The following is an 18,413-nucleotide window of genomic DNA, read 5'->3' as shown; positions in this document are numbered from 1 at the left end:
TTTCCTTATATAATACGGAAAAATTAAAGAGATTTATGCTGGTAATTGTTGTATCGGCATCAAGAGTATTTAAGCTATATAACTTTCTCCCAGTCCCAAGCATTTGTTTCATTCCTTACTCCCCATACCAGTAAGGGCTCTAGTTAGATGTAATAAAAATTGGGAACAGTAGAATTTTCAAAATTCACAGGAGAGAACAGAATAGGCATTGAGTAATTTAGTGCTGTTTGCATAACTGGCAGCAGAATGATAATGACCTAGAAAGGAATCAGAATTACGAGACTGACAAAAGTTTCCACTTTGAGAGTTGAGTGATGGTTTTGTTTTTAATTGTTGACCAAAATGTTTCAGTGAAATAAGCCCAGTCAAACTTGAAAATTCTGGAATAAGTCACTGATGAGCAAGAGTAAGACAAGGCAAATAAAAACATTTTTGGAGCTTGGAGTAACTCATAAGTAAATGTTTTCAAGAAAATATTCTTAAAAGGTTAGGTCCAGGTCTTTTACATTTAGAGATCATTTTAGTATAAAAGACACAACTCTATCCTTGTATTTATAGCAACCAAAGGAGACACATTCCAAAGGTCTTTAGGACTTAGCATTGTACATTAGACTAGTACCTAATAATAAGCTGACACATAGTGATTTAAAGCTTACCAAATGCCAAATAAATATTATCTAATTTGATCTTTCTTGATGGCAAAACTTGCATTTTTAAGAGATTACAAGTAGAAAATTAATCATTGTACTATAAAACATGATATAAATGACCTTCAGTATTTGGTTTGTGATTTTTTTCCCCCTCCTAGAATAGTGAACATTGTTTCCAAATAAATAATGCAATCTACCACCAATCCTCGGGAAATTTTTAGGAGGTACATGGCAAATGAGCCATTTTTTTTTTTAACAATGAGACTTGCAACTTGCATGTCAATTTATTACACATAACATGCAAAACAATTTTTATGGAACATAAGATTTCATTTGTAGTAAAAATTCTAAAATCTGTAAAAATGCTTCTGAATTTTTTTTGTTAAGCAAATATTGGAAAATGAAAACTTTCTTTTATCACAGGACTTCCAAATCGCGCACAATCCTAGAAACTCCTTTCAGGTGATATTCTAACACTACTTTATAGTCAACATAGCTTAAATTTTAAAATAAGATGAACATGTAAGGTTTATGTTTAGTATACCCCCTGGTGTGTGGGCTTCTTTAAAGGAATTTCTGCTTGGGCTTATGCATACTCTTGATCTCTCTTCCAGTATTCTCAGTAAAGCACCTTTTACTCATTCTTTTTAACTGAAATACTATGTCCAACTTGTGTATGCTATCATTTCTAGATGAGAATTTTAGCTTAATTTGTTTAAACTTGTCATTTAATCCTTTGTCCACTGGTTTGGGAAATTAAACAGGAAAACAAGTATAGTCCTTAATGCTTGTTGCCAATTTTAAGACTATCTGCAGCATAGCTGTTCCTCAGGGACCCAAAACCTAAATCTTAACTACAGATGTGCCCTGCTTTAAAAAAGAAAGAAAGAAAAATCAAAACTCATTTAGAAAAGTGTCAAACAGACTTCATTATTCTAAATTCAAGCTCTGCTTTTAAAATAATGTTAGTCTTCTATGAATAATATATTTAACAATAAAAGCAAGGTACAACTGTATTCCAGAGCAAGACTTTTTTTTTAACATTTAATTCATATCTTAATTTCACAAAGGTTGAAGGCATCTAATCAAATTAGATGGTATATTTGTTATTACTAAAATTAATAGGTGGGTGTTATTCATATTATCAAAAAAGAACTTTTTATGTATGTGAAATATTATATATATACACATATATATATATAATAAGACTCATCAGCATAGATGTTCATGAAATATTTTAACACTGGGGGGGGGAATCTATTGGATATTCTAACAGGGCTTGTTTTGTTTTTTAGAAGTCGAACTGAACCAGTGAGTGGAACCTCAAAAGCAGTATGTAAAAACACAATCTCACACTTTTTCTACACATTGCATTTAACTTTAAAACATTTAATGTAGCAGTGAAATGTGAATCCGTTTTAGAACTTTTCATTTTTCCCACTGCAGCACATCTTGTAAATACAATGTATTTGATTACAGTTTAGTTGAATATTATATTTATACCACAACTTGCACACTTCTATTGTAGAAACTGATAACTTGTGCCAGGAAAAGCACTGTATTTCATATTGAATATGATAGACTTCCTGTATGACTCTGTGTTGTACAGATAATGTATGATCTTTTTTAGATCCTGTAGGTTTAAGGTTTGCACTAATGAACATGATGCCATGTTCTACATCTGTCTGTCTATAGTTAGTATTTTGTATGTATGTATAGGTTGTTGTGTGCTTCTTGTTTTTTGCAATAAAAAATGTTTGGAGTGTATACCTTGCCATTTTCACGTTGTATCACTTAGTTTTTGTTAGATTTTTTTTTTCTGCCTGCCAAATGGCTTGAAAAATGCTATAGAAACTTCTGTGAAGTTTTATTATATTGTTAAAAGTTTGATGTTTCTTCCTAACCTAAAATTTAAACACTCATGCAAAGAGCTCTCCAGGAGCATTTTGATGCAGTTAAATTATTTATCTTCTGCATTTGGAATATGAGCTCTTTTTCTTTGTTTAAAACTGTTCTATGAAATAAACCTTGAAACTGTGCCCCTAGTACAAAGAGGTCTTGGTTTAACTGGGTATGCAAAGTAGTTTTCTGAAGTTTTAATTATTTGGATCTTCCACTGAAGTGAGCGAGTAGACTTAAATATTCCGATTTTAAAAATCAGTCCCTCTTGGGGGAATGGGGGAAAAAGGGATTTGGAGGTATTGAGTCATTAAGGTGCTAAATAACTGTAGATGGGACCCCCCAGCTGTAGTAATTTTGTCAGCAGTGGTTTTTCTTAACCTGGTTAACATTTTTTTAGGTCAGCTATCACAGGTTATACCACCAGTTTGACAACAGCTTGGGTAGAAGGCAGCAGTATTCTTTTAGTTGTAAAAAGTAACTTGATCTGATTCAAAACACAAGGCTATAATAAATGGTTCTCTAGATGTTTTACTTTTCCAACTCCATACAGAATCCAGGTTCCTTGCTATTTTATTTTATCATATTAAGAAATATTTATTGATCTTCATCTAGAATGGTGTATGTCATTACACTAACCCTATATATACCCTTGGTTCTCATATATTTAAAGGTCTATGAGCTTTGGGCTTGTATTCTATAAAGAATATAGCCTTTAGTTCTCGCTGAACTAAAAATACTGATTCTAAGCTCACAATTCCTATATTCAGGGTTCTTTTTTTTTCTTTTTTCTTTTTTGTTTTTTTTTTATTTTGAAGCATAAATCTGTAAAACTGTCCAAATTTCTGTTTTTGCTGGTGATTGGTTTAAAATTGATTTTAATGCATCAGTGTGTATCCAAATGCTAGCACAAATTAGCCTAACTGTCCCGGTGACTGTAGTAGTTAATGTAATGCATTTGTATAAACCACATTTACAGTAAATGAACTAATTCAGATGAAACTTTTATTTCTTGAAAACAGAATTCTTTTCCTTTTTTTGTTTACTAGCATGTGTATAAACACAAAATCACATGTTCATAAATAAAGTTAACATTCTTTTAGCCTCGTGTGTTCCCTGGCATGTCTGTATTACACTTTTAAGTAATAGTTTATTTTGAGCTAATTTTTAGGTTTTCATTTGTTTTATTAAAAAAAAAAAGCATTCTTTAAGGAATAGCCATTTAACATAGGTAAAAGTGACCTAAAATGGAGTCCTTAATTAAATTCTTATCCCCATTTGTATACTTGGGGTATACTTTATGACATTAAAACTTAACCAGTTTGGACCATCTATAGAAAGAGTAGATAAGTATATATTCACTGGGCATAACTATTAAAAGTTGCTGCCTAACATTTTATAAAACTTAAGAATTACATGGATGGAAGGCACATACAAAATTTAAGGTGTAAACAGTATAGACTGGATTTATCCATCTGATTGTTGAAAACAAATATGGCACCTAACCAGTTCTCTAAAAGATGGCTTTTTTAGATTGCCTTTTATTTTGTTTAGTCATCCTTCCATGTTGATATGAAAAGTTTCTCTCTATATTACTTGAAAATTGAGAACAAAGCCAGTAAAATGGTGTGTATACTCTGATTTAAACAGTTGCTCACAGAATCAAGACCACTGACTAGATGCAAAGAAGTTGGGTTCTTTTCATTTTAGCAGAAATTTACATATAAAGCAAGACTGAGTCTATAACATGAATCATTGTCACTTTTGGGGGGACTTAAAGCAGTAGACTTCATTAACTCAAATACTTTGACAGTAGCTGCTGGTTTATTATTACCTAATACTTGTAAATTCCTAACTTTTTTTTAAATTAACTGCCATTTTCCACTTTTAAAACCTGAACTATGTGGAAAATTAAGTTGTTTGTTTTTTTTTAAGTTCCAAGTACTTTATTTATGATAAATTTGGCTTTTGTGGATTACAGTCTACTTAGGTGTCACAACACCTCAGTTAAAATAAATCACTGTTTAATAATTTGGGTTTCTTTTCATATAAACCAGAACCTATCTAATTCATTGAGAAGACAGTTTGATATGCCTAGTAATGTTCAATGGGAGGCTAAAATGGAAACTAAAATGAAGGTGAGATATGGTATAAAAGGGAGAAGGTAGCCATATCTTCTGATGTACTGGGGGTAGGAAATACACCAAGGAATTAATTCTTACAATTAGTAATCACTCATTTTATTTACAACCTCTAGAGGTAAGAAAATTATTATTCCTTATAACCCTCTTCCCTCCCAAGGAAATCAGGTCAGTATTCACAAAATTTAGCACAAAATTTTAATCATATTGCCAGCTTAGATCCAATCAGAGACAATATGAACCACTTTTTTTAATGTTATTATTTCCCCATTTAGAAACTAACATAGATGGTGGCTGACAGTATACCATGCTTTAAATTTCCTCCAAAACTGATGTCAGATTCAAATTTTTTTAGATTTTGATCAGTTTAACTATTAAGATGGAATAGGTCCAACTTACATATTTTGGAAAAATTGCATAAGCAAGACATTTAATAAAGAACTATTTTCTCCTATTTCCTCATTGAAATATTTGCTTTAGGCAAATAACTTTGTTCTTTTTTTTTTTTGACATCTTAAATCACTTATTCTATATGACTAAAATTTCGTTACCCATATAACATTTTACACATGAGCAGATCATTATATATACATACTCGTATTATTTCTGTAGTGACTTCATATCAAAGTTAACTTTAGCATACATCATGGAGATGTGTTTCCTCCTACCTGATACTAAAAATCTCATTTTAGGTAATTGAATATTAAAGGTTTTGAATAATTGAAAATACATTAGGGTAAAAGGTCCCTTATTTCCTAGCAGTTGTACACTTTAATTCCATTTGGCTAGTGTGGTGACTTTCTTAGAGACAGAGTGAAAATCTTAAAAGTGCCTTTCCTCCAAGGGTAAAAAATGAAAAGGTTCATGCCTCATGGTGATTATTTTCCTCACCTCTACAGGATGTCTTATTTTTCCTCTCTCCCCCACCCCCCACATTTCATTTGGCATCTTTGCCTTTAACATAGCTTTTCTTTTTTGTTCTCTCCTTCCCCCCTTCCCTCCCTTTAAAGCAAGAAGCTATTGTCAAACTCTTCAGGAGAATAGGCACACGTATTCACAATAAGTGACATTTAGATGGGAACAATTCTTCAATATTAAAAAACAGTTCTCTGATTCTTAGACTACCTTTTATTTTAAAACTGTCAGTTGCGGCAGTGTGAAGTTATGCACTTAAGAGTGTGTTCAGTGTGAATCAATCAGTCATGAACATTATCAATTAAAGATAGGGGATTAAAAGGTGTGCAGTTTTTCTCATGCTTTTTATTATAAGCTTTCTATTTGATATTCTTTCCTATCCCCATTCTCTTTACTGTAACTGAAACTCTCACATATTATCTTGTGTATGATATATATCTGCATAGATATATATAGACACATTTATGAGAGGGATAAAAATAGGATCAATTACACTTTAACTTCACAAGGCATATGGTAGAAAAAAACATGCTCTTTAGAGAACTTAAGAAAATGCCCAGTACTTGATTTTTAAACAGAAATTAGGGGCTTAATTATCACTTACAGATGTTTTCAGTGTGGAACTTGAATGTGTGTTTAATTTTTTATGAACAGATTGATGACTCTTCTGCGTCTATTTCTCTGGCCCAGCTTACAAAGGTATATATACATATATATTCTTGAACCACTTGTATTTTATTATGAATAATTTTGTATTTGGTGGAAATTTTTTCAAAGGGGGGAAATTCTTAATTTTATTTGGAACAAAATGTACTTCATTTTTTTACTATCCTGTAAAGAGTAGTTCCAATTTTGGGAAGATAGGGGAGTACCTTATCAGCCTCAACATAATGTTGGAGTATTGCTCATCTTCAAGACAGAAAGAAGAAGCACATGAAGCTACATTTAGCAGTTTTTTCCTCATGCATTTTTGTTTAATTTTACATTGGAAACTAACAAAGTTCTGGAGGAATTTCCTGTTTGGCTGTATGTTATGTGGACTTATTTAAACAGCCAAAATAGAAGCTTTTCCTTAATACATGGACAATCACATGATTATTTCTTGGATTTCTGAATTGACCTGATGGCCAATATTTTGAATGTTTCAGTTGCTTGGGTTCTTTGTTTTTTGGGGTTTTTTTTTTCTCAAATTATAGACTTGTAGTCTGTCTGCAGTAGACAAGTTAAACAACCTAATTTGTTTGAACACAGACTATGTAAATTGTGTAAGTGTATATAACTGTTTATAGGAATATACCAATGTATATGTTTGGCATATGGGCAAAATGTTACCTTTTGAAACTGTTGTATATGCCATGTTTTGCTATAAGATTGCTTGCATATTCTGCTCAATAATGTGTACCTTTTGTTTGGGAAAGCACTAGTGACTTGATTGCACTGGACAAATAGAGTTACCAACTTTTCAATAAGTAATTCTCACTTCAGAATAGAGAGATGTTTATTGAAGGTAAAGCTAGAAGTTCTCCAGCTTATAGCTTCTCCTGTTCCCTTCTTTTCCCCCCCACCCACAAATCCCCAAACTGTTGAGAATTTTCACAATCTTACATGCTTTTGGCAAACCATAATAAACCAAATTAACACAAAAATGAGCTGAAAAGATGGATTCTCCATTAGTGCTGTCCCTACCCTGTCCATGGTTTTGTTTTAGCTTGTGTCCATTTTTTTCCCCAAAAAATGTGAAAGCTGTCCTAAGAGTGAACCTCTTTTAAGTTTCTGTTTTTGAAAAATAAACATTCAGATAACCTCATAACATAAAGCAGGTTAAAACTGTTACTTACTTTAACCTCTTAATGCGGTGTGGTTTAGCATAGAGGCAATGTCTTTAACAGTTTACTGTTTTATTCTTATGTATTATAAATGCCATATTTGAGTTTTTGGTCTATTCCTACTAATGTTTTTGCAGGGGTGGGGGGTTGGGAGGGTTTTTGTTTTGTTTTTTCATTTTTCTTTATTGTAAACTAATGTTTGGGTTCAAACAAATTAGTTGTTAAACATCTGTAATCAAATTTTCTGTAAATGTTAATGTCATTCTGAGCTATGTTAATGTTAAGAAAAGCATTGTATATGAAATTGACAATAAAACATTGAAACTGGTTGCTTGTTTTGTGAATGAATGTAAAAAGGTAAACCCAATGAATGGCTGACCTGAATGCTAGTAGATGCTTGAAGATTCAGATGATTAGGAGTCACTCTCTTAGACCCTGCTTGTATCTGGACTAGTGTATAATTAATTATTAAAATGGTAAATCTTTTCTAAATTAATTAATATTTGAAAGGTAGTTTGACATGTTTTAGACTTAAAATGATGAGTAATCACTTGTCTTATAACTTGTAGCCATGTATAATCATAATCTAAATATTAATTTCTAGTTCAAAATATAACATTGAGATTTCAATACTAAAGTTATAATCCAATAAATTATAGTCATAATATGGAATTTAAGACTTCATTTAAGGATAAGAACATCCAAAAGAGTGGGGTTTTTTTTTCTTTCTGCACCTAACATCAGTCATAAGTAAGTTTTAGAGAAGATACACAAGTCTTATTATAAAGTACAAACAGGGCCTAAGGTTTTGAGTGCCCCCAAGAAATATTTCTCAAGTAAACAGACACCCAAACATCATGTAATGGCTTAAGGAACTCCCCAGAGCATCTTCAGGAGTATATATGTAGCTTTTTTGATGCAACTTTAGTTAGATGCTGCTCTTTACAGGATTGGATGAGTGGTGTTGTCTTTGGCTGTGTGGACTTAAATGTGTTTCTAATGTGTGTGTCAAATAATTACCTGTTAAACAGACTGCCAATCTGGCTGAAGCCAATGCTTCTGAAGAAGATAAAATTAAAGCAATGATGTCACAGTCTGGCCACGAATATGATCCAATCAAGTAAGTTCTTAAGTTGATCCTTTGCAATAGTAAAATGGGTGGGGATTTTATCTGTATTTAAAGAAAAAAAAATACCTTGGGGGGGGTGGGGTATGTGTGTGTGTTTGAGAGAGAACATACCTGTGTGTGTCTATATATCTTATTTTTAACTTTCAGTTACATGAAGAAACCTCTGGGTCCACCTCCACCATCTTATACCTGTTTCCGGTGTGGTAAACCTGGCCATTACATAAAGAATTGCCCAACAAATGGGGTAAGTTGTGAATCTTACAGATATGTATTTTATGAGCATTCAAGCTTCTACAAATCAAAAAATGTTACTATAGTATGAAAATTAATTGCCACTGCAGTATGTTATTTTAATACTTGAGTAATAGAATGAAACAGTTCCCACTGTGGGATAAATTAGTAACTAATGAGAATTCCAGTCTTTAAGTTCAGCTTCATATACTATAACAAGTGATTTTTCTTAAATAAAATTCAGTGGCTAACAGAAGTTTTAACAGATCATGTGAATAGGCTAAAAAAATATCACTAATAAGGAAAATTAAAGGTCAGTTTTACTGTACCTTTTATCTGAACTTGGAGATCATAGACCTAAAGTTGGTGGAGTTCCATCTAGTCCAATCTCTTCCATTTGCAGATGAGAAAACAAGCCCAGAGGGAAAATATTACTTTCCCAAGGTTACATAGGTAGTTAATTAAGTGGCTGAGCTGGAATTCAAAACCAGCCTCCTTGACGAATAATTTTTTTTTTCATTGAGCATTAGGTAAACTTCTTAGAACTCTAGTAATAAAATATGAGCTCAGTGTTAGCTCTTAATATGCTTGAAGTTGTATTTTTTATTTATTATCCTTAGTGGGGAAAATATCAGCAAATTTGGCTAAAATTGTAGAATTCATTTTGGTTTACATTAATTTTTTTCTTAGCCTCCTAACTTTAATTCCATTTCTTTTGAGTCTTTGGTTCTATTCAAATACAGAAAACTTAAAACAGTTTAAGGAATTTTAAAGCTAATGTGTTTTGTTTGTCACAAAATTAAAAGACTTAAGAATGACTCTTAGCTGATTCCCTAATTTTCTAGATGAGGAAAGTATGAAGATTAAGTGATTTGTCCAGGATTACAGACTAGCTAGACAGGATCTGAGCTGAGCCTTTATCCAGGTTTTCAGTTTCCAAATATGCTGCTCTTTCTAATGCACCATTTCTAATGCCTCTTTACTAAAAATATTCTTTAATATTTAAATCTGATGAGACTTTTTGCATATGCCAAAAATCCAAATAATAGAAAATACTTCTTTTTCTCAGTTTTACTTATTTTGCATATGGTTAACTGAAAGAGAGACACTAATGTATAGTGAGAGGCAATAAGGTCATGTTAAATCAGATAAAAATTATTGAAGTCATTAAGTTAAGAGTTAATTGCTTAACATTTATATTAGGGCACAGACAGACATTTAAAATGAAATGTAGTCCTATTTATCATTTCAGATTTTGCTTTTTTTAATAGTTTTCCATGTGAGCTATATAGTGAGACAAATAGAAGATGGCTTTTATCAGATATTTTTATTTTCAAAAGCTTTCTAGGTATTGAGTTACGTGGGAAAACGAGTTGTAAAATTTAGTGAAAACTAGTGACCTCAAATCCTTATTTCTGAACTATTTTTTATACCTTATCCAATAAAAGTAACTGGCCTTTAGATCTATATTATTTTTAATAGGCTTCACATGCATCATTTCATTTGATCCTTTCAATAGCCTTATAAGGAAGTTAAAACAGATATTATTTAACTTCATTTTACAGATGGAAGCAACAGGCTTAATGGTTGCCCAGTCACAAGTATAAGAGACAGGATTTTTAACCCCACATCTTTTCTTTTCTTTTTTTTTTAACCTTTACCCTTCTGTCTTAGAATCAATACTGTATTATCAGTTCTAAGTCAGAAGAGCAGTAAAGACTATGCAATGAGAATTAAGTGATTTTTCCAGGGTCATACAGTTAGGAAGTGGTAGAAGCCAGATTTGGGGTCTGATTTTCAATCACTGAGCCACCTAGCTACACACATACACACATGCGAGCGCACACACACCTTTAAAGTAGGCATTAGAAAACACTTGTTTTCCTTAGTACTTCCTGGTAATGTACATTCTATTTTTCATCCTTAAGCTTTTAGTAATTAATAGTCTTATTTTCTATTTTCAAATTAACATTTCACTAAAAAAGGACATAAAATTTAAGCAAAATTATTTTTCAATACTATTAACCCTAGATAATCAGATTTAAATTGTACTACGAAGGAGACATTTAGTAATGAAAAAAACCACCAGATTTGGCATCCTGTTTCTTTTGGTACTTGTGTGACCCCGGACAAGTCATTTAATTTGAGGTAGTCTAAGTTTTCACATCTGTAAAATTAAGCTCTTAGACAAGATGATCTCACCTGTTTAAAATCTTAATTTGGGAGGCAATGTTTATACTTTGAAGTCAACTTCTAGTTGTGTGGATGTGTTTATTTTCAAGTAAAATTATATGAAGACTGGTAAAGAAACCTCTTAACTTGAATGAGTAAATCAACAACCACAAGAGATAACTTGATCAATGATATTTTAGTTTTTTAGAGACATTTTATCACTATTTTATCTGATTGGAAGAGGGATATCAGAATTATTGAGTTGAAGCAACTTTTTGCTTAACCAAAGCACTTTAAAAGGGCCTTTAGCATTTTAAAATCTAAATCTTTTTCCCCAAGGTAAAGTCTTTGTTGGGATTTCATTCTAGAGTTAAATGAAGACTTGAATTTGGCTTCTAACTTTAACTAGCTGCATAAATTTGGACAAACTATTTAATCTCATTAAGTATAAGTGATTATTTACACTGCCTATCTTTAAAGTGCTATGTAAAACATAAAGGCCTATATAAATGCCAAGTAATCATTAATAAAAATAAAGTTTGGCTAGTTAACTATATTTTGTATTTTGATAAATTTTTTGTTTTGTTTTGTTTTTTGTTTTTTCTGATTAGGACAAAAACTTTGAATCAGTTCCCAGAATTAAAAAGAGTACTGGAATTCCTAGAAGTTTTATGATGGAGGTGAAAGATCCTAATATGAAAGGTGCCATGCTTACCAACACTGGAAAATATGCAATACCAACTATAGATGCGTAAGTACTCAGGTTAGAGGTGGGGCAAAAATGTGACCTGTGGAGATTATAGGTCCCAGGGTGCAATGCTTTTGTTTTGTTGCTTATGAGTTGATGATTTAGATCCCTTAGGGAACATTGTATGCCAAGACCTCTGGTCTCCACAAGTTGCATTTCTATATTAAGGAAGAGAAGCTGCAGTCTGCTCCATTTTAAGCAAATTTTAAGTGGGTTTTGGGATTTTGTAAAATTGTCCATGTGGGTGCCCCTTCCCTTGTAGTCTTCTAATTTTTCTTTTCCTGGCATTCCCTGCCTTCTTCCTCATTCACATACATACTTGCACATGTTCCCCCAGATTTATTTTTGTTGTAAGCAGTTTATTTTGAGAGTAAGGGAATTTGCATAAAAATCATCCTGAAATCTGAGGTAATGATTTTTTGACTGAGTTTGGAACAAATTATGTATTAGGGATTAGAAGATTAAATGTACTGAGTACTACATTAAGCCAAAATGTGACAATTTCATATTATTTTATTGTAAGTTTTAAAATCTCAGCTTCAGGAAGGTTAGATATTAGGTGAAATTGATTGTTTTTTTTTTTTTAAGTTTATTTGATGATTACTTTGTTTTCGGGTCATATACCCTTACGAAGATACGGTAGGACAGTGTCAGGGTCATCTTGGTAAATTCAAATTTTTTTTCTGCTGGTTTAGCAAGTATTGTCAACAACCTTGTTCCATTTGACATCTGAATTGTCACATATAGAAAATTTTATATATTTTTTGGCTTTATCCTGAAAGGCAGACTGGAAATGGGTAACTATAGGGACATGAATTTTGATGAGATGTAAAGAAACATTTCTTAACACTTAGAAATGAACTTTGAAAGTTAACCAAACTATCTTTGGAGACACTGAAACAGAAGTTGAATGGTGGTGCTCTTGTCAAGGATGCTGGAGAGGGAATTTATGGATCAGGAAGAAGTTCACCTTAATGTTCTAATAAGGTGTCTTACAACTCTTCAAGACTTTAAGAAAATATATGCTGTATGAGGAATATGGAATACAAATAACCCTTGTTCTCCAGATTTTTTTCCCTTGCCCTATACAGTTTTAATGTGCAGAAATAAAACACTCCTTAATATTATATTCAGTAAATGTTTGTTATAGGAGCTCAGTGAGTGAGCCAGTAGGAGATGTTGAAAATGATGCACATGTTTGAAGTAGAATGAAAAGCCTAAAATAGTAAAAAAAAAAAAAACTTGGAAAATATCATTGTTTTGTTTTAGTTCACAGATAAGAATTAGATTGACATTTTTTCTTTTTTTTAAATTCACCCTCCCCTCCCACTTGTACCCTGCTCACTTACCCATATCATCCACTTTATATCAATCACTGTCCTGTGTTTTTGTGGTTTCATATCAAAGCAGCTTGAGCATATACTGTCTCTACTTCAAAGACATTATATAGAAATTTCCAAACAAATTTTAGCTGAAATTGCTGATTTCAGCCCAGACACTATATATTTTAAGAGCAGACCGATTCAGTTATATTTTACTTAAATGGGTTAAAAGACTATAAGTTGTGGTGGAAAAATTAACATTGCCTGTGAACCCCAACTAATAATTAACCTCTGCTTTTGAAACCCCTCTTGAATGCTGAAATACAAAACCCCTTTGTGCCAAACACACAACAGATATATTGGGGAGAGATGGGAGACCAAAATATTTTTAAATGAAACCTTCACCCTCTCCACTAACACCGCTGGTAAGCAACTCAGACTCTTCTGTTTCTTTCTTTTTTCTATCCTCTCCTCCTCTTCTCTTCTTTTTTTTTCTTTTTTTTTTCTCTCTCTTGGGCAGTGGGAGACTCCTCTTTCACAAATTGGGAACAATGGGGCATAAGCAAATTGATACTTATTTCTGGAATCGTGGTGATGTCTATGGAGCAGCTGCAACACAAATAACACACCTAAGGTACCCTACTACCAATACGTACAGCTCAGATTCTTTCATTTTTCCGCATTGAGAGCTACACACTGTTCCTTAAATGAAATGGAAAGGCATTTCTTTAAAAACTTAAGGCCTGACATTCCTGTTCTACAAATTTGCCAAATTGTGCAAGGGAAAAAGGGGTGGTTGCAGGGGAGGGATTAGTAATGTTTGGAATCTAATGGCTTTTTGGTGATCATTTAAATTTATCAGAAGGGTTTCCATTTCTGTAGCACATTTGAATATAATACATTTCTACTAAACACATTGTACACCCAGATGAGACTGTCAAGGAATGTCTGGTGGAGTGTCATTTCATCTCTTTGTAGCACATGTTCAAAATCCCAATCATTTAGTCAATTATAAGGCAATAATATTCCATGATGCTAACTATGAATGATGAATACATTCTTTCAACACTGATCATACTATAGACTTGTCTTGATATCTGCTGCTGCTTACTATGAATAGATATGCATGGTGATGATATAAATATTTCCCTTAAAACTATCTCTTCTGTATTGTAATAGAAATACTAATTCTAGTTTTCCATTTTATTTGTGTTAATTTGACAAAGACTGGCATTGGTCAAATAGTAAAAAGTCTAAGAAAATTAGTAAAAATAAGGGAAACAATGTAATAGATTGGGCTATATTTCTAGAGACCCAAGTTCTAATCTATGTTTTATCACTAACAGACTTCATGATCTTGGTCTAGTTTAATGTCTCTGGACTTCAATTTCCTTATTTGTGAAAATGACAAGTTTAAACATGAGACTCTCTAAAGTCATTGTCATTTTCTACCACCCTCCCCCCCCCCCAAAAAAAGTTCTATGATTCTGATTTTCTTAACATTAACCACTGCCCCAAAACATTTTTGCATAGTTTACAAAGAGCTATTTAAAGAAACTATTTCCCTGATCATTTTGAACATATGATATTTGTCTAACTTGCTCTTCTGTTGAATGACTCAAGTGGCTATAATTCATTGCTTGTTGTTACATTTGCTTCCCATTATGTAATGGAATATGTGGCATGATTTAGAAAATGCTATACCTTACTGACAAAAGTCTTTTTAAAGGTCTCAATTCTTTTATTTCAGAGAGGCATATGCCATAGGGAAGAAAGAAAAACCACCTTTCCTACCAGAGGAACCATCCTCTTCATCAGAAGAGGATGACCCTATTCCAGATGAATTGTTATGTCTAATCTGCAAAGATATAATGACTGATGCAGTTGTCATACCTTGCTGTGGAAACAGTTATTGTGATGAATGTAAGTTCTGTTAAATCTAGAAGTGGTATATGTATTCCCAAATATTCTCATTGGGATATGCCCATGTTATTTTTATGTATACCAAATGTAATTCAATGAAATGAGGAAATGTGAAATATTGTCTATTTTATCACAGGTAAGAAATTTAAGTGTTGAGTGGATAAATATTCAGCAAAGTAAAATCTACTTTCATGAGCGTTAACTACATTTGTTAAGACTGATTTTCTTCAAAGTATTCTTTGTACATTTTTGCAATGATGGTAATTATAACCATTTATATTATCACTGTTTTGCCTGAAAATGAGTGATTTATAACAAGAAGTAGAGGTTATAGTTAATAAAAATAAATTGTCATATTCATAGATCAAGCCCATCATTTGTCTAGGCTGATCCTACCCACTTTTGGACAGTGTTGTAACAATTGAACAATTGTCATTCCTTTTGTCAACTTAAGAAACTTAGGGATACGTGATTCATGATCCTGGTTTTATTTTAATTAGCTGACAAGTGTCATCTATTAATTGAAGTAAAATCTTTGGAGATAAATTCTTTTACCTATATTATTTAAAACAATTTCATTTCCATCAAAAAACTACTTCTTTCCAGTTACAAGAGCTATCCTGTGGTTTCTTTTCTTACTCCCACCCTCTACCCCACACCATCGAACAGAAAAAATACTTAATACCTGCAGTTGACCACAGGAACTGTCTGCTCAACCATCCCCCCTGCTCTTTTAAGTCTCTTCCTATAATTTCATTATTCAAAGACTAGCCATTAATGAAAGTATTGATTAAAACTAGTACCAGTGATGCTATCTGGGAGGAGATGATATGAATATCAATCATAGTTTATCATAGGACAGAAACAGTAAGTTTTTATACTAATCCAGAGGGTACCTGTTTATTCCTTATGCTTTAACGGTTGCTTAAGCTGTCCTTTGTCCATAATAAAAACAGTACTCCAGTCTTAGGAATGACCCAGTGCTTTTTTCTTAAAAGGCTTTGTGGGATCTTAATTAAAAATATTTCAGATGGTCTAAATTGCATACAACTATTTAGCTTTCCTTCTAATCAGAACACTAATTTGATAATTTAGATCACTCTAGTAGATTAGTTGGGTGGGATTTCCTTCATGAAGACATAACTCTTACTCCCCCTCCCCTGTGGGCTATTTTTCCTTAGCCAGAAATTATATTCTTTATGATCATTTATTTTGGCTTACTCAAAATAGAAGAAAGACTTCCAGATCTACAATTATTTATTTTCTCTTCAAGATGAGAATTATGGCAGTCTGCCAGTCTTCTAGCGCAGTGGCTATAGAAAAGCCAACAGCACTTAATCTTTCATTCCCAATTTCACCCTTGAATTGTTTTGAAAGTCATGAGTAGATATCACCTAGTTCTAAATTCATTTACAGCTAGTTTCCAGGTTAGATCTAGAAGATCCTATGCTTTTATCAGCATTCTGAAAAACTTTATTTTATGAGACATTTTAAAAGTAGGAATCTCATTAACATCTTCATTAGGAAAGTTGAAAACAATGTTATTCTTTGTCTTTAATTCCTAGAATTATCTTGTAATTGTAAGCAACCCTCCTCTTTGTCTAGCTGGTTTCCTCTTGTTAGTAGATTTAAACTCTTACTGGCTTTTTGAAAAATTTTGTAAGGTATTTCACAGATTCTTTTTGGCCTTAATTTCTAGTTAGTAGCAAATAGCCTTGCTCTGGACCACCATTGTCTCCTTGGTAGTTTTATCCTTTCCTTTTAAAAAATATAGAGATTTCTTGAGGGGACTTTTTTTAATAGGTTTTTTCTTAATGAATGGTTTCTTTTTTGTATATCATATAGACAGGCAAAGTAATTTTCTAACATAATAGAACATGAGATTTGGGACTAGAAGGGGTGTTTAAATATCAGTTCTGCCATTTATTATCTATATAACTTTGGACAAATAATTTAAGTCCTTGGACCTTAGTTTCCTCATTTGTAAAATGTAGGAATTGATAACTAGATGACCCTCTCTTCCAACACTAAATCCTCTGATACTGTGCAATACCTTTGTCCAGTTTACTCTGCTTTTACTCCAATAGTGACTGTATCAGGGATTAGTACTTCAAGAGTTTTGTGATTTTTTTTAAAAATCCCATCCATACATTAAATTATGATTTTATATGTAGATGTGTGCCCCCCTCTACCCCAAAAAATATATATCACCATGGTTAGTATGTAGATGTGTGCCCCTCTACCCCAAAAAATATATATCACCGTGGTTAGCCTTCTAGAGTGAGGCAGTAAACTAGTCAACTACACTGTTTCCTGTTTCATTCATGTATTCACACATTTCCATAATTGTCAATATCAGCTCAATTTGTAATCTGAAATATTTGACATCCTAAATCTTAGAAAGAAGAGTTGTAGTAGAAAAGCTAAAGGAGAAACTGATTTAGATTAGCACTCTGATATAGGATTATTAGATAACAGACTTATCAGCATAGAATTTATAAAAGAACTTATTTTATAAGTATGCTTATAAGGTCAGTGGTAAGTTTGATTATCCTTTCTATAACTCAAAATTGTCTTGAAACACAGGTATAAGAACAGCATTGCTAGAATCAGATGAACATACATGTCCAACTTGTCATCAGAATGATGTATCTCCTGATGCTTTAATTGCCAACAAATTTTTGCGCCAGGTAAATATATCCTGTCCCATATGTTCTCTTCAGTATGAAAGGGTATCTTTCCATTGACTACTAAGAAAATTCTGTATGTATTAACATACTAGGGTTTGGTTTTTGCAGGCTGTTAATAACTTCAAAAATGAAACTGGTTATACTAAAAGGCTTCGGAAGCAAATACCTCCACCCCCACCTCCAATTCCACCTCCAAGACCACTGATTCAGCGGAACCTACAACCACTGATGAGACCTCCAATTTCAAGACAACAGGACCCTTTGATGATTCCAGTGACATCTGCATCTACTCATGCTGCTACTTCTATATCATCATCCATGACTCCTAATCAGTCTTCCCTATCCTCTGCTGTACCTATAAATCAACCTACTACTCCAGCACCAGTTCCTGATATAACTGCCACAGTGTCCATATCTGTCCATTCAGAAAAACCAGATGGGCCTTTCCGGTAACTATTTGTGTTTAATCTGTTAGAAAAGTTGATATAATCATTTTTCTTTGCCTTGTTTTTACTTCCTTTTTTAAAATACACATTGGCCACCATTTGTTAGTTTTGGGGGTATGTGGAGGGCACTTCTAACACCAGTTGTAGTTAAAAGGAACTATAAGACTTTGTCCATCCACAAGGAACACAACCATGAAAAACCAAGATGTGAAAAGAACTTATAATATCCTAGTTAATAAGTGCCAAGCTAGTTGTATGATAATAAATGCAGTGAGAGTTCCAAGAAGCTGAGGTAGTCAAGGGAATATTCATTTCATAGAT

The 18,413-nt window shown here is 32.7% G+C and overlaps 1 protein-coding gene across 12 annotated transcripts in view; it reads left to right on the top strand.

Annotated features, from left to right (window-relative positions):
* Positions 1-18,413, top strand: part of RBBP6 (RB binding protein 6, ubiquitin ligase) — a 38,283-nt gene that overhangs the window by 8,908 nt on the left and 10,962 nt on the right. For 2 of the 12 annotated variants that reach the window (XM_007499051.3, XM_007499048.3), the window contains exons 3-13: positions 1,074-1,112; positions 1,946-1,982; positions 4,607-4,687; positions 6,260-6,304; positions 8,463-8,551; positions 8,708-8,804; positions 11,575-11,714; positions 13,554-13,667; positions 14,784-14,956; positions 17,543-17,646; positions 17,755-18,095. In XM_007499051.3, coding sequence (XP_007499113.2) covers positions 1,074-1,112; positions 1,946-1,982; positions 4,607-4,687; positions 6,260-6,304; positions 8,463-8,551; positions 8,708-8,804; positions 11,575-11,714; positions 13,554-13,667; positions 14,784-14,956; positions 17,543-17,646; positions 17,755-18,095 — 1,260 coding nt within the window. The remainder of the gene's footprint in view (positions 1-1,073; positions 1,113-1,945; positions 1,983-4,606; positions 4,688-6,259; positions 6,305-8,462; positions 8,552-8,707; positions 8,805-11,574; positions 11,715-13,553; positions 13,668-14,783; positions 14,957-17,542; positions 17,647-17,754; positions 18,096-18,413) is intronic. The other 10 variants (XM_007499054.3, XM_003341670.4, XM_056805856.1 and 7 more) reach the window with 9 other exon arrangements.

Source organism: Monodelphis domestica, chromosome 7 (genome assembly GCF_027887165.1).
Source record: "Monodelphis domestica isolate mMonDom1 chromosome 7, mMonDom1.pri, whole genome shotgun sequence".
Classification (NCBI taxonomy): Eukaryota; Metazoa; Chordata; class Mammalia; order Didelphimorphia; family Didelphidae; genus Monodelphis; species Monodelphis domestica.
Note: the sequence above shows the minus strand (reverse complement) of the source record. Positions and strands in the feature narration are given on the sequence as shown.